Here is a 15,604-nt window from a genome sequence, read left to right as displayed (position 1 = left end):
CTGAAAAGTACGAAGCTGCGCACGAGTCTCTGCCGGCTGAATGCCCCATTTTTGAGAAATTTGCTAACGAAAGTATCGTACGAGTAAGCTGTGGTGGGACTCACACGGCAGCATTGAGTAATCAAGGGCGCGTCTTTATCTGGGGCCGAGGCGATAGCGGACAGCTGGGTATTGGTTCTGCGTGGTTTAAAGATAGAGAGAACGAAAGTCTTTTGCGAACTAGTCGTCCGCACCTGGTCGATGGATTTGACGGTCAAAAGGTTGTCCAGGTTGCTTGTGGTGCATTCCACACGGCTGCTGTAACCGAGCAGGGCCATCTCTACATCTGGGGAAAAGAGGACTACGGTATGCTCGGTATTGGCCAGTCTTCCGACCAGCATACCCCAAAGCGCATCGAATTTTTTGACGATATTCGTGTCAGGTATGCTGCTTCCCAAATCTGTTACCAGTTATAATTTACCAACAATTGTCTTTTCATCGCATGTATAAGTAGGAACGTTTCTTGCGGTGGCTGGCACACTGTGGTGGTTGCCGAGTCGGGAGATTGCTATGCGTTCGGGCGGGGTGAGTATGGCCGATTGGGTCTTGGTGATACAAAAAGTCGTACGCGACCGCATTTGGTATGGACAAGGTCTCGCTGTTTCAGGCCAACTTCTTTGCTTATCTCCTTGATTGACAGGTAAAAGCTTTAAAGGGTAAATCTGTGGTTCACGCTGCATGTGGTGGTTCTCATACTCTTTTTGTCACCAACGACGGAACTGCCTTCGTTGCTGGACGATCCGAGTGCGTACTAGTTCACGTTCATCATTGATCGGAGGAATATCACTCACCGTGTGAATGTCTATTCTGCAGCCACGGAAGATTAGGCTTGGTGGACATGAAGTCATTGGCAATACCTACACGTCTGGATCTCGGTCCGATTACCATTCTTCAAGTATCTGCAGGAGGTGCGCATTCGGCGGTATTAATGCATCGCTCCTGCCTCACTGTTTCGTCAATAGCGTCGCCTGCCTTAAATAGAGTAATCGACAAACAAAACATGGATTGACTGTCAAAATTATTCCAATTAATTGTAATAATTTCGACTGAAAGTACCCATATTATTGAATTTCAAGTCTAAATGTGTTATCAAAGCTAAATTTTCTCAACGGAGTACATTATTCAGTGGTCCTCGATGCATTCTATCGACCCTGACCCTCAATGCAGCGCCGAGCACAGCTCTGAAAAGTCTACCGAATTTCAAGTGCACAAGAATGAAAAGATGAGCAGCGTTCTGGGAAGTAACAGCGGCCAAATGACGATTCAGAGCGACAATGAAGTCGAGATTAATGATCACGATGTTAATAAAATATTGACAGAGCTGTTTGCTGAGGTAGAAAGCAAGAAAAAGCTGCTGGATAGTGAGGAAGAGACGTTTCATCGGGAACAAGATCGTTTAAACAGTTTACAACACGAGCACGCAGAGCTATTATGCATATTGAAGCGATCCCAACGGCGAAGAAAAGAGCGGTTTCGAGTTCAAAGCATGCTACGAAGGCCTGAAGAGGAAGCCAAAAACCGTAAATATGAAAGTGATACTGCAAGTAACGGCGGTAGTGACAATGGCTGCAAAGATCACCATCGTCATAGCAATTGCGACCGCCATCATAATTTTTATAATGGCATTAAGAAGGATCGAAAGCGCTTGCGGAGATTTCAGAATGACGTCTCCTTGCGGTTTCGACTTTTGCGGTCTGAGTGCCAACGCTCCGAATTGCAAGTGGAGAAGCTGATGGCTGATCTGCGACGTGAATATGCCGACTCATGTCTGTTCGGCACCCCATTAAAGTTTTAGGAAACCTGCAGCGGCAACTTATAACCTGACAATTATTTTATCTTTATTTTACGACTCGTCATTTCAAAGAATCTACAGATTAAATGTTCTACATGACACTAGATTATTTTTATCGATTTCAAGGAAAATAAGTCATTTTAAGCTTAGAATTACCGTTACACATAAGCTTAATCTGAGACAAAAAAAGCAAGTCTTCTGGTGATCCTCCTGTCTCTGAGAGTAGCTCTAGCGTTCAGCGATAGCATGAGTACACTGGCTACACAGCTCGCCGCACCTGGGTGACTTAAAGGACTTGACGTGCGATGGACTCCGTTGCAAAGCTCAATCAGAGATAAATAATCAATCACAATTTGAGCGTATTAGTAGTATTTGATAACATATGACTGCAATAAATTTTGTTGCTTGCACCTGTCACATACATACCTCCTCCACAGCCTTCGGGTTACAACAGTACACATAAAATTGATGAATTAAACTATACACACATGGAACATTGGAGGTTCTTTCTTTGCAAAAATTATTTTAGGTACAACGCCTGTTTACGGGATGCAGTATTCAAAAGATTAGATAGTATGACCATTTTTAATACCGTATCGGTAAAGGAGGGTTGCCACGCCCTAGCCACTAAAGATTCATTTGAAGATGCTACTCATAACAACATGCTGTACTTGTTTTCTATCGAATCTAGATTCAAAAAAAGAAAACTATATGACTTCTGTATGCCCAACAAGAGAAACCCGCTTTTACCTTGCATCTCATTTCCAATTCTAGATTCTGAAGCAAACAACACTTAGCTGCAATGAAAGTGCAAGACTTACTTTCCGAGGATACAGCCCCACTGTCACCCACAACATCGACCACCAGCTGCAGCAGTGCTAGTTCCACTCCTGTAAAGCGTGGTTGGGTTGCTCCATTTCTGCTGCATCTTCACCAGATGCTGCGGCACGAAGACTCCAGAGTCATTCGTTGGGCGGAGGATGGTATGGCATTTCAGATCCTGGATAAGCATGTTATGACCACCCAAATCCTGCCCAAGTATTTCAAGAACAAGAATTTTGCGAGTTTTCAGCGCCAACTTAACTATTTTGGCTTTCGGAAATGGAGCAAGGCACGTGCACTCTTCCCTACTTATGGCCGAGAGCACTTTACGCGCGACAATTTTAGCGAAATGTCGTTAGTAAGACGCCAGTGCAAGAAGTCACGTAAACGCAAATATGATGAGAAGCTACCACCAGCAAAACGCACGGCCGTTCTTTTATCCAGTTGTGGCATCGAGAGGTGTACGCGCATCCTTCCCCGGCCTGATGCAGCCGTCGGGAATTTTGTCATGCCCCCCATCCCTCAATCGCACAAGGCTCAACTCGTCACGCCGCCAGTGCACCCAGCACCAAACTTCAGCCTCCCAAGATTGTCTTTAGCTCTTCCAATGAATACCGACAACAAGTTGCCGTCGATACGTGAGCTCTCTCAATCCGGCGCCTTGCCACACATGGTGATAGGGCCACTTCGACCTCGCTTGATCGTCTAGGTCTTTAATAAGTGTCAACATAAGTTATGAATCTATCTTTTCGCACTTAAATAAACAATCCATTGCGCCGTTCCTTGTAACCTGACTATACTCGATATTATATAGAAATATTATGCATCACAAAATAGAATAAAAGTCGAGATCTTCTGATTATTATGGCAGAGATTCTAAAAGAACGAGCCCAGCGAAGAAAAACTGACCAAATATTACGTCGTAGTGATACAGCAGGCGCGGTGAAATAAGACTGCAATGGTCTCAAAGTAGACACGAATGTTGGCATAAAAGATGTGCAATACTTGTACGTGCAGTCAACTCACGGATGGACGCTTACAGGTTGATTGCCGCCACTGCAGACCACCACGCATTTACCATCTCGGCTGGAGCATATTGAAAAGTTTCTTTTAAGCGTAGTCACTGTTTAATATTGACATGAATATGCTACGCAACCATGCGATCATACGAGAAAAAGCGTTTCGCGTATTGTACATTTCCACAGGACGAAGGAAGAGAAATCCTTGTCCAGAAAAATCATATGCTTCATGGCCCGATTTTTAACGCAATCACCTGCTTATTTCTCTCGTAGCATCTCCCACGAGGCGATCGCTCGCACTGGAATATAATCTCCAGCTGCAAATACAGTCCATATAGCTCAGCATCACGCCCTATAGTCTTGATGCTGACGCATTGAAAATTTGAAGCGTTAAAACTAGCTTGACTTTCGTATGTAGCACGATGAAACCAAGTCGAATATAGTTGCATTCCTGAAAGCAAGTTTCATTTTGCAGTATTTGAAAATTTATATTCGCAGTACGATTGCCCAGTTATATCGTGACCTCATAAACCTCGATAAAATAACATTTACCCATTGATCGTCAATTCAAGCAAATCTGGTAATGCATTGGCATGCCGAGTCGATTTGCGCTTTTACACAAAATGACAAATAGTAAAGCAAAATTTTCTGTACCATTTAAAAATAAGTGCTGCAATGCTTTCTGCGATATCTAAGCTCAATAGGTTACTCTGTCATTGTGGTTTACACCATGCAAAAAAGTGTAGTTTTGGTGAAAGGGTCAAGACTTTGGAGCGTGTGATCTTCGCTGAGTAGCCATCAAATTATATCCTAAAGAACGAGCAAATAATTGAAACATGAAAATGCTTTGAAAATTTCACGAGATGGCCTTCACACTGCCGATCAGTTTGTAAACTCAACAATTACTGCTTGAATTATCTGACTGCAGTAAGTTCAAGGTTCCGTAGGAAGTTTGTCTTTTCATTACTAAAAACGACATGATCGCTATTCAACATATCACGTATTCTTACAAGCATCAAGAAAGCAAATGCACTTCAGGTCGTTTGAACAAATGCCAGCTTAATTTTAAGTTATAGTCCGAGAGCTAGAACGCGAAAAAAGTCTCGACGATAAATTTACTATGAGATCCATAGTGTTCCATTAAACCAACATCAAATTTCAGTATTCTTTGCAAGACAATCACGCTCCCAATGTAAATTGAGCACTACACTGGAGCCATCATTTCAAAAGAAGTGAGCCAGATTGTTGATAAATCATTTTGAATGCATTGCTTGCACTTCGCTTAACGATCGTCGCTTAGCTTGCAGCCGAGAAGGTAGATAATCTTGAAAGTGTTTAGCGCTCACGAAATATATTACAAGCCTAAGCAAGTGCATGCGATACCTTGGTACAAGTTAGTAAAGTCGCAGAATACCGCATGAAGCGTTGTAGTCTTTGATATCATGCCGTTATTACTCAGTCTATTCAGAGATTATTTGACAAAGATCAAATGCAGCCGAAACTGTGATAAAGCTCGTCGAGCAAGTGGCAATTGCGGTGCGAGTAGATTGTAAATAGAGTCACACATCGAAGTACAGGCTATAATTCTCGACCGATGCTTGTGTACTTATCCCATCTCAATATTTGCAAGCTTATTAGTCGAGATGCGAAAAAAACTGCACGCCTGTTGCCACAACTGCGATATAGCGTGCTTTAAATACAAGTGCTTTTCGGTCGATATCGAGTTATATCTGGCCCACTTACAAGCGCAGATATCTGGATATAAAGGCTCATGATTAAGGCCCTTGGAATCAGAAGGGGAGAGCGGCCAAAGCACAAATTAGAACCGGAGTGTTTGAATCTTTTCCGGACACATTGCGAGTGTATAATTGTATGACTTGACTGGTCGATCAGGTGTTCACCAATCGACTCGCAAGAGCGCTGACCGCTAGATCCCAGAGATTGAATATATTTAGCGCGTTCACTTAGCCCAAGCGTCGTGGACTAGCCTTGAATACGATACCGCAGATCAAGTCGGCACACAACCTGCGTCGTTTTACAATATGGATGTGTATACGATCACAGAGACGACGTGTGACCAATAGGACGCTGCACGGGGTTGTCTTAAGCTAACCTCGCGTCACGAAAGCATCGGGAATTAGAAGGCTCGCAAATCAATGGTACGTGAGATCATAAACGAAGGACATGTGTATCTGTGTCCTGCTGGATTACGATAGTGCGTTTCATTGTCAGCATGAAACCAAACTGGTCGATGAAGTCCACAAGGAGTGCGCTTACTCAAAGGCTTGTCATCTCTCTTTGACTATCCTCCACATTCCTGTCGCTTTGGTTGTAATATGGAACTGTGTAGGTTAACATGCTGTAACTGAAACAAATATTCTTTTTTACAAGTTTTGCCTAAACACAAATGTTAAAAGAAAACGTATGATGCCAAAATAAAAAAAAATGGACGAGACAGCCGAGATGCTAGAGGCTTACGCTGGAGGTTTGCAACAATCGTTCGGATCGGTTTTTGAACGTGTTGGGCAAAGCTTATCACAAAGCACCCAAGTCATGCGCATGATGAACGAGGTGATGGAATCGGCAATGCTGCAAAACTTATTCATTTCGACAGACTACGAAGTCGGCGGAAGACTAATTATAAAGGTGCGAAACGACTCGCACGTTATGTTGGGCCAAATTATAATTAGGGTGCAGCTACACGAGTCGATTACAGTAAATTTTTCTGAAACGATTGAGTCCCTCGGTGCCGGAGTGAGTGTCCGAATGCAAGCGCCTATAGATACTGTAACGGGCCCTGTCCAAGGATTCACAGAATTAGAATGCATCAGCCCAGGCACGCAACAGCCACTGAGGAAACGCTCGCCTTTTCGAATATTATCGTGTCAGCAGGGAACCTTTGAAGCCTTACAGTGTGGAAAGGAAGGTGCTGCTCCTGGTTTAACAGAAGTGACGGTTGTTTCGGACAAAATTGTGCTGGCCAAACTGAGAAAATTGTTAAAACTCAGTCCCATTGACGGCATTCTGATAAATGATCAGGGTAGGTATCGTTTCCACCCAGAACGAGCGCCGGACAACGATACTGCACTCTATCTTGCGGTTACGACAAGAGAAGATGGTGATGCAGTATACCAAGTCACGGTGTCAGCGGCAGGAAATGTTTGTTCTTTTGCAGATCGCCAACTCCATTGTCAGCAGCTGATCGACGAACTCGAGATCGTCGATTCGGTCAATCAAGATAAGTGACTGTCTCATGATGCCAAAAGCTCGCAAATTTCAAATACGTTTCAATTGTCCAGAAAGTTTGTTTACTTTTTATGATCAGGGATCGAGCCCAATCTTTTAGCACTTCTTTTCTGCATTAAGCAGAAAATTACAGTTACTTATCGTCACCTTACCGATCGCACGGAGCGCTTTCGCCTTGTACGCTTACGCCCACTGTCGCTTTGAAAGGAAGCCGCGATCGCTGAACCACTTGTGCAGCAGATAAGATTGTCCACAATACATGGCGCCCAGCACACCGATAGTGATCATTGTGTAAAGGATTACGCGAGAGCCGCTACTTTCCAATGCTATGACGCAATAATTAATCATTAGCTCATCCAGCAACATTATTCGATAGAGTTTTCCATACTTTGAATGTGACGGTGTACGCGGACACGGTAATAGTCTTGTTCATTACGAATGAGATCCAAAAGCGTATTCAGTCGATTAAGAGAAGTCTTTACCCCTTCTTTGTGCTCTAATATTGGCATGATCATTGGAAGTAAAGGTCAATCAAGTACTCTCTATCAGTCCACTTCCTATCCTCACCTTGGCGAGTCTGCTCGTCCATCTTGTCTTCTTCACCCAAATCGTCCTCATTTGATAGGTCAAAAGACGTGTACCACTCAACTACCTTCTTCTTACTATCGTGCGAATTGTCTAAGCAAAAGCGGTACCATCCGCCGCGGTGCTCCGAGTCGAAGTTAAAGCCGCTGTGCTCAACGTTCTGACTCACTTCGTCGTAAGGTGTAGTCACAACTTGATTAAAAAAGTTTTTGGTCACAAATTCCTCCTCTGGATACGAAGAAAATGGGCCAAACGCTTTCAGCCGGACGTCGTAGGCACCCGACGATTCCAGTACGCCGATCTTCAAAAACGCCGTACGTTTGGTACGTACGTACTCATGAAAGCACTCCTCCGTGTGTCCATCCAGCTGTAAAATAAACGAATCTGAGGGCGTGAGTACTGCCGCATGCACCGCAAAGAATCCCGCTACCCAACGCATAAGCTGTACAATCGCCATTTCGACAATTTTAGCTCCTTGACAAATTTTGCAGATTCTGTTACTTTTTGTGAGTTTTGTGATGTGGACTTGCCGTCGTCTTTCGTTGCGCCTGTCAACTACTGTGCGCAGCTTTCGCTCAAGTTGCATTTCATTCACCTCAAGCGGTAGTCATCTGTCGGATGTGTCTATTGAGTCCTTGTCCATTAGTCAACGATCTAAGGATGTGCTTATGCGTGACATGGGCTATAAGTTTCTAACGCATGTTCAAAAGGACACGCTGTCTCTGGCGCTGAATGGCTGTGATGTACTAGCTAAAGGCAAGACAGGTAACGGCAAAACTATCGCTTTCCTTCTGCCTACAATAGAGCGCATGCTTAATCATCAGCATTCTAAGGATAAGATCTCGGCCCTTGTGATTTCTCCGACACGAGAGCTGGCACAACAGATTGCAGTTGAAGCAGTAAAACTCACAGACACTCATGGACTACACACGTCCTGCTTTGTGGGTGGTAATTCTGTTAGAGAAGACATGAAGGAGCTGGAACGTCCTGGTGGCATCGACGTGCTGGTATCGACCCCAGGAAGACTGCAAGCGCATCTAGAGGACAATAGTGCACGCATCAGACAGAAACTAGACAAATTGCAGGTACTGGTGCTGGATGAGGCGGACCGCTTGCTCGACATGGGATTTCGGTCCAACATAATCCAAATTATTAGTTTTCTGCCAAAGACGCGGCAAACACTGCTTTTCAGTGCAACGCTACCAGCTACCACCGACAAGCTAAAAGATATAGCTTTGCGAAATGACTATGTCTATGTGGATACAATTGAAGGTAATGACCAGCATACTAACACGCAGGCTATTCAGGAATTTATTGTGTGCGACTTGAAAGATGTCATTTCGGTAGTAGAAAGTGTATTAGAAGCGCACATGAAGTTGCGAGCGTATAAAATCATTGTCTTCCTGCCAACTGCTCGATCTGCGCAATTCATGGCTCAATTGTTCCAAGTTGCTGGCTTTCCTAATGTGTTGGAGATGCATTCACGCAAGAGTCAATCTGCGCGCTCGAAGGCTGCCGAAGCTTTCCGAAAGGGAAAAAAGATGATCATGTTCTCGTCAGACGTATCGGCGCGGGGTGTTGATTACCCTGACGTATCGCTAGTCGTTCAAGTTGGTCTTACAGATCGTGATCAATACATACATCGGCTAGGACGAACCGCTCGTGCGGGTATGGAAGGACGTGGAGTTTTGGTGCTCGCCGACTTTGAGACAGCAATGCTTCGTGATCTCGCGGATCTCCCACTTGCTGAATTGAAGCTGCAATCTCATCCTGATCAGCATAGCTCTCGTACCACGCGTGTTCTTGCAAATTCTCGCACATGCTGCGATCTGAAACAATCAGCAGAGAAAGCTTATGTTGCTTTTTTAGGATTCTACAACTCGAATTTGAAGAAGCTGAGAATGTCGAAATCGAAGCTTGTCGAGACTGGTGCACTTTATAGCAAGCTGATTGGGCTGGAAAAAGTACCGCTGCTGCAGAAGAAGACACTGCGGGCGATGGGGTTAATAAACACTCCAGGCCTTGTACCTGCTTCAAAAGATAAGGGGTAGAGGGATCGCATCAAGAGTATTTGAAGTGCCATTAGTCTATAGTCGGCGGTAGATCAGATATAGGATTTTTAAAGCAATGGAATAGACCGTGAAAGGCGTCATCACCTCCTATAAATTTGAAGGCATAAGAGGAACATACGCAGTCGAAGTGCTTTAAGAGCTGCACCTGTAGACGTAAAGTATATGCGACGATCACAAGTACTCTTTCAGGTTCACAGCACCAATCATTAAATCGAGCAGCGTGTTTTTGATATAGTAGTCGTGAGTGAGCGTCGAAATCGCGGTTCGGAACTAGAGTTTGCATTGATTTCGAATTCATAAGCTCTTTTCTGCAACTGAACTCGCAAGCCGTATGGCTGCGCCTTAAGAAATTGCCTGATACTCAGTTTGCCTCCGGCGTCGAGCAACAAACCACATGGCGAACGCACCCATCGTGGCTCCAACAAGTGTACTTACGCAAAGCTGTGCGATCCAAAAAAAGTTTGAAGGAAACGCTTTAGCGTCACCTGGTGATAACTGTACTTTACCATCCGTACTGGCAATCTGCCGACTCTGAAATTGCTGAAGCTGCTTTTCCAGCTCCGAATTGTGTGGCGGTACCAACGTCTCACCCGGCCACGAGGAAAATTCGCTGCGCTTGAGCCACCATTCTGGGTACCCAGGCATTTCCATTTCGTCAGGAGCTTCACCCGTCGTAATATAGCCATCTGTAAATTTGCCAACAAGCTTCCACGCAAAGGCCCACCATTCGCTAATGACCCGCGAAGCCAATTGGTTCGATTCTTCCTGCAGATAAGCGCGTACATCCGACGCTGACATCAATTCCGTTTGGTGAATGTAGGCCTCCATCGATTTGCGCCTAGAAAAGCAAGTTGCTTGCAAATCAGCTATACGAGCTCGGATATCCTTGCTGATAGCATCAAAGCGTAACATACTCCAATTATTAACAAAGTTAAAAGCCCACCAAGCGGATTCATGATTAAACTCGCTCTCCTTCCCTAAAACATAGGATGGTGGAACCTCTTGCTGCGCGCAGGAGAACGGCACATATACCGAGGCATGCGGCGAGCTTTGTCCATACCAGGCTACACCTCCAACAGCATCGGGTAAGTGAGCCCGCGCCTGCAGCACGAAACTAAAGACTGTGCGATACATGGATATTGGTCTTTCCCAACCTCCTACGACACCCTTTTCATCGCCTCCCCACCGCATAGGATTTCCAAATGGTCCTGCCGCAAGACCCTTAGTCAAATCGTAAGGTGTATTTTGATAGTAATCACGAAGCAAGTTCGTCACAGCCTCCACATCAAGTTTTTGGTCCGGTTTGACCGAGAATGGATACGTCGGGAATTCGGAGTAGTGTCCCAGACGGGAGTCTAGCTGCAACGACGGCGCCACGAGGTCGAAAACACGCCACATGCGACGACCCATGTACAATGCACGCACAGGATCTGGCGTCGCAATAGCGTACGCAGCAGTAAAATCAAACTTTCCTTGTTTCGGGTCCCACCATTTCATTTCTCGAGCAAAGGAATGCACATTCTTTGACGCCATAAAGTAGTCTGAATCATCTAGATTCATTTCACGTATCACAAAGCCATTAGCGACCACTACTACATGCGTATCAAGAATCCGTTGGGCAGCCCATACAGCACTAGCGTTCTGTGGACCCGTCAACACATGGAAGATCCAGACTTCTCCGTATCGATCTGCTATTCCCAGTGTCTCAGACGAGCATGCATATGCTGGATTAGCTGGATCACCGCTATCTTCACTGTAGAATCCGTACTTAACGGCTAGGTCCCCCATCAACTGGATAGCACACCGAGCCGAATCACAACGCTCTAAGGCCACTTTGGATAGTTCTCCTATACCAAACATATTGTATCCGTGAGGACCAGCATTTGTAGGCCAGCCTACTGTCTTGGCTCCACTTGTGCTCTCTCCGATGCTAAGTTGTACCTCATTCATGAAGCCGTAGTCTTGGTCGAAGTAGCCGTACGTATGTGGTACTTGTGGGATCTCTCCCAGTGGTGTCATTAGGTGCTCGCGGTCGTTTTTTGGTTTGTAATTGTTACCTCGCTGTAACGTCAACAGGCGTGGGTACCCTGGCTGCAAATTGTACACGTGCCTCATCGCACTCTCCTCATGATCCTGGGCTGGTACGCGAACCATCCGCAAGTCAGCTGTACCGAATCCCGCGTCGTCGGTGTGTGCCACCAGTGTTGAGCCATCAAGTGTGGCGTTGCGCCCAACTGCGATCAATGTACAGGCTTTCGCCGCTGGCAGCAGCAGGAGTAGCAGAAACATTAAGGACAAATTGTGAGTATTAAAAGTCTTGACAAATTTCAATCACATCAACACATCAACAGTCACGCATTTTTATCAAAACTCATTAAAGTGACACACAGAATTCGAGGGTAACATAATATTTGTGCTAAACATAACCGCACATGCCCGGTATGTCCGATGATATGCATCTAAGGGTTTGGTGTGCATTCCTCAAAATGGCGAAGGATTTGGCCATCCTGCGCTATGTTCGTCCTAAGAGCAGCTCCAGATTGTAGTATATACGAAAACTGTTCTTTCAATCCTGCCACGACCAAAGAACACCGCTCATCAGCAAATCGCTGGTGAAGCAAATGGCGGTAACTGGCGTCCTTGCGCCTAGCACTGATCCCGATAAGTTTTTCCAAAGTTGTATCATACACGCCAGTTCGACGATATTATTCAGCGCGATGTGAACTAGTCTCTGTTCTAGAAAGAACATTGATATCTCTTGGCTTCCTAACAACAACATAATACCCGCAGTTCCAAATTATCTTGCGGTACTGAATACTGGTTGCAATCCTCCTTGGCATGATGGTATGAAGGTCGATTTCTTACACATAATGTGATCGGGGAACCTCAATAGAACCCGTATCGTGTGACACATTATATATTTGGCTTTCAGAGACACCGGAAATCAAGTCAATTTGTATGAGGCGCTCCCAAATCCTGAAATGTGCATGAACTCCCATCTCCACTTCCTGACATTCCTTCACAAAACCAACAACGATTTATAGGACCCTTAAGAACATCTTTCCTACATCTCACACTTATTGCTTTGCGAGTGTTAATGACGGACTCATCCATGACGACAGGTACACTCTCCTTTTTCTTCAATAGTCGCAAGTCAATTTGGCACCCTTACTGACTTCAAACACCTTGCGAACATTCCCGTCACTCGCTGCTGTCACATCACTGATACCCATGTCTCATATGCGCAAAGAAGCAGATCTTGACGAATCGCTAAAATCTTAGAGCCAAGCAGGTACATCCTGAACTTGACAAGTGCATACTTCATCGCAAGTAACTCGAAATGGAATCAAGTAGTTTTTTAGCTGGCCAGACTCAAACGCAATCAAGCGTTCATGTCCACGTCGCATCTGCATGGCGTATATCAAAACCTATTGCAAATTAGAGAATCCCAGACGACATAGAACGGTCGATCTGGGCTCGGAGGAGCTATAGTTGTGGCAAGCATGAAGCATATTGTCACAGCTAAAAAGCCACCTCCTTTACCGCTCACCAACACTATTTGAAATTCGTTTGGCGAAATTGGTGGCGCATCGTGCAATGTCTGCATAGTTGCACTGTTCTTGAACAAGTGGTTGGTCGGGCTCAACCTTTCGATCAAACTGTTTTGGACAGAAGCACAGACCAACCTACGATGCCGTTTATTGTTGAGGGCGGGTTGATCTCGCAGGGATCTCGCCGGCGCCAATGTAAGTCAGTCGGTATGACGAATCGTGTTTTGAGCAAACACCCGAACCCCGCTTGCAGAGGTTTAATGCGGTTCTCCAAAGTGTTCTGCACCACAATCGATAGTACTATTTTTAAAATTATGAATTTACAGCCATAATGGGCTCAAATAGTTGCGTCGACCGACGCTTGGTGCGTTTGACAGTTCCTGTGGTATAACCATCCACTCTACGCACTTACGGCTCAACCCCCCTATAGTAAATTAATCAAGTGATGAGGGATACTTCTATCAGCATCTTACAATTTTTGGCGGGGTAATAAGGGATATCAAAATCCATTCATCAGCGATCAAAGCATTCTTACCTACTACCCCGCGTATCATCACTGCTCCTCTCGCTGGTCGTCCCTCGGCAGTACTGACTCAGCCATACCGCCCCACCATGTCAATGTAAATTCATTCTCTACTCAATGGCCTGGCCCATATGTTGCAACATGCAGTCACCTATCAATTCTACCGGATTTGGTTCGGAACATTGCAACAACCGGTTGCTTCCATTTCCACGAACCCTTTAGTAGAAGACACTGGCTTACAGATATTACTAATATACCGACTAGTACTTCACTCTTACGGTCATCTTAAATCATTTAATAGAGATACCCTCCGTAAACCACGATATTAAATGGCTCACCCTGAGATTCATTGCCAAATCAGTCTTCCAAGCTTTACTCGCGGTACTTAGCCATACAACTGCCTCCAATTTTAACAATCCCATGTCTTGCACGCTATCGTAGATTCGTGCTCGCACCAAAAGGCATACTTTGACTTTCAGTCAATCCAGGTATTGGATGTTGCAGCCATATTGTTTTATAGCATGAGTGAAAAACTCGAATTTAGATTCTAGACGAGGTTACACTCCACCCTCAGACTTTATTTGGAGATTCAGCATTAACTTCGACACTTTCGCTAGTGTGATCGTTGCAGAACCGCACGGTATATTATCCATATTCGACATTACAAACCCTCGCATTTGATCAAATGATCTATGCTGCTGTGCGCTGAACTAATTGCTTAACACTCATGGATCAATCACCATTTTTTACGATTTCGCAAGCTCGGGGCGTTGACACTGGCAATCAACAAATTCGGACGATTATCCTCACTGCTAGTTAGAGCAAGCCGCTCATTTTAGTTCTTGATCTCATGACCACGACCCCAACAAGGTATAAATGATCGCCTTTGTAAATCGACCGCTCTCCGCATGGGCTTCTTTGTCCGTTTTTGCGTAAGATTTCGACTCTTCATGCTTGTCAGCCGGTTGCGTTAAGGGATATACATGCCGCATTTGTCTGAAAAATCGCAGATAAACCTTTTAAAAAATTGCGCATCTGGTTTGCAGCTAAGCGATTTCTAGCTTTCTTCTCAGCATGACAAGATGGTGTGATCACAAAATGGTGTCGCTTACACAAGATGGTGTGACTACACAATGGTGTGGCTACACGAAAATAACAAGTCAGGAGTTATACATTTTAATTAGGTTTCTCTATAAAAGTAGGACAACCAATGTAATTAAATATAGGCGGCTTAACCGCAAATAAAACTGAGAAATTCAGTTTTCGTTTTTAAAGGAAGTCTTAGTTAGCCTTGAATCAAGGTTGTAGTTACTCTTGGAGAAAGTGGATCGCGATCCACTACACTCGTACAGGTTCTAAGTAAGGATCAAAGGTTACCTACCTTAACTAAGCTTCCTCTTAGCGAAAGAGTTACGGCAGCCCCCGCTGCAGCTCCAACTCCCGGTACCCTTCCGGCATGGAAGTTGGATTTCGCTTATACGGTAATGCTTACTGCTGCCTCAAAAGGGTACGATGGACAGTCTTTGTGTAATGCACCGGTTCGGAGAGCGTCCATGATGATAGTATGCGCTACCACTTCCGGGGGAGGGTCTGATGCTATTGCGGCGACAAAACTTCTAAAATCTTGAACACCGTCCGCCAGCTCCCTTGAACTGACAAGAAGACAATAAACGCCTGAATAGGAGGAGCGAGTTCCCACAACATTATCGCTTCAAATCACCCCACACTAGGAACGCCTTTTGAATTATGCATGGCACGTATTCGGCGATGTTCGCTCGCGAACCCTTCGGTCAAAGATCGCAAATACGGCACGTTGTAACTCCAGTTGAAACAAGGCCGAAATAATGGCCTTTCAACATCCAAATCAAATTTTTCTGCACGAGCGTCAAAGGCCTGAATGCTCAACATAAGCGGTATCATGGTGAAAATAAACTATCTTTCAGTAGACCCTGGTG

General features: G+C 45.0%; 8 protein-coding genes across 8 annotated transcripts; 5 read left to right on the top strand and 3 right to left on the bottom strand.

Annotated features, from left to right (window-relative positions):
* Nucleotides 1-347: 347 nt before the first annotated feature.
* PHALS_00179 (FOG: RCC1 domain) lies at nucleotides 348-1,048 on the top strand (the record flags this gene model as incomplete). Its single annotated transcript, XM_024728758.1, has 5 exons — nucleotides 348-421; nucleotides 494-620; nucleotides 680-783; nucleotides 853-947; nucleotides 1,002-1,048. 5 exons carry the CDS (start codon nucleotides 348-350, stop codon nucleotides 1,046-1,048), a joined length of 447 nt encoding a protein of 148 aa, XP_024572219.1.
* Nucleotides 1,049-1,174: 126 nt separating this feature from the next.
* Nucleotides 1,175-1,834, top strand: PHALS_00178 (uncharacterized protein; the record flags this gene model as incomplete). Its single annotated transcript, XM_024728747.1, has 1 exon — nucleotides 1,175-1,834. One exon carries the CDS (start codon nucleotides 1,175-1,177, stop codon nucleotides 1,832-1,834), a length of 660 nt encoding a protein of 219 aa, XP_024572218.1.
* A 799-nt stretch (nucleotides 1,835-2,633) lies between these two features.
* PHALS_00177 (hsf-type dna-binding) lies at nucleotides 2,634-3,362 on the top strand (the record flags this gene model as incomplete). Its single annotated transcript, XM_024728736.1, has 1 exon — nucleotides 2,634-3,362. One exon carries the CDS (start codon nucleotides 2,634-2,636, stop codon nucleotides 3,360-3,362), a length of 729 nt encoding a protein of 242 aa, XP_024572217.1.
* Nucleotides 3,363-6,117: 2,755 nt separating this feature from the next.
* On the top strand, nucleotides 6,118-6,918 carry PHALS_00176 (uncharacterized protein; the record flags this gene model as incomplete). The annotated part of the gene is made up of 1 exon (XM_024728725.1): nucleotides 6,118-6,918. The coding sequence occupies one exon, from the start codon at nucleotides 6,118-6,120 to the stop codon at nucleotides 6,916-6,918; it is 801 nt and encodes a 266-aa protein (XP_024572216.1).
* A 183-nt stretch (nucleotides 6,919-7,101) lies between these two features.
* On the bottom strand, nucleotides 7,102-7,960 carry PHALS_00175 (transmembrane emp24 domain-containing protein 2-like; the record flags this gene model as incomplete). Its single annotated transcript, XM_024728714.1, has 3 exons — nucleotides 7,102-7,244; nucleotides 7,307-7,414; nucleotides 7,486-7,960. The coding sequence occupies 3 exons, from the start codon at nucleotides 7,958-7,960 to the stop codon at nucleotides 7,102-7,104; spliced, it is 726 nt and encodes a 241-aa protein (XP_024572215.1).
* Nucleotides 7,961-8,021: 61 nt separating this feature from the next.
* On the top strand, nucleotides 8,022-9,554 carry PHALS_00174 (dead deah box rna; the record flags this gene model as incomplete). The annotated part of the gene is made up of 1 exon (XM_024728703.1): nucleotides 8,022-9,554. One exon carries the CDS (start codon nucleotides 8,022-8,024, stop codon nucleotides 9,552-9,554), a length of 1,533 nt encoding a protein of 510 aa, XP_024572214.1.
* A 363-nt stretch (nucleotides 9,555-9,917) lies between these two features.
* Nucleotides 9,918-11,864, bottom strand: PHALS_00173 (hypothetical protein F443_16437; the record flags this gene model as incomplete). The annotated part of the gene is made up of 1 exon (XM_024728692.1): nucleotides 9,918-11,864. One exon carries the CDS (start codon nucleotides 11,862-11,864, stop codon nucleotides 9,918-9,920), a length of 1,947 nt encoding a protein of 648 aa, XP_024572213.1.
* Nucleotides 11,865-15,123: 3,259 nt separating this feature from the next.
* PHALS_00172 (uncharacterized protein) lies at nucleotides 15,124-15,353 on the bottom strand (the record flags this gene model as incomplete). The annotated part of the gene is made up of 2 exons (XM_024728680.1): nucleotides 15,124-15,301; nucleotides 15,349-15,353. The coding sequence occupies 2 exons, from the start codon at nucleotides 15,351-15,353 to the stop codon at nucleotides 15,124-15,126; spliced, it is 183 nt and encodes a 60-aa protein (XP_024572212.1).
* Nucleotides 15,354-15,604: the final 251 nt, after the last annotated feature.

The sequence above is a fragment of the Plasmopara halstedii genome (assembly GCF_900000015.1).
Source record: "Plasmopara halstedii genome assembly, contig: Scaffold_110, whole genome shotgun sequence".
Lineage (NCBI taxonomy): Eukaryota > Oomycota > Peronosporomycetes > Peronosporales > Peronosporaceae > Plasmopara > Plasmopara halstedii.
This window is presented reverse-complemented; position numbering and strand designations above follow the sequence as displayed.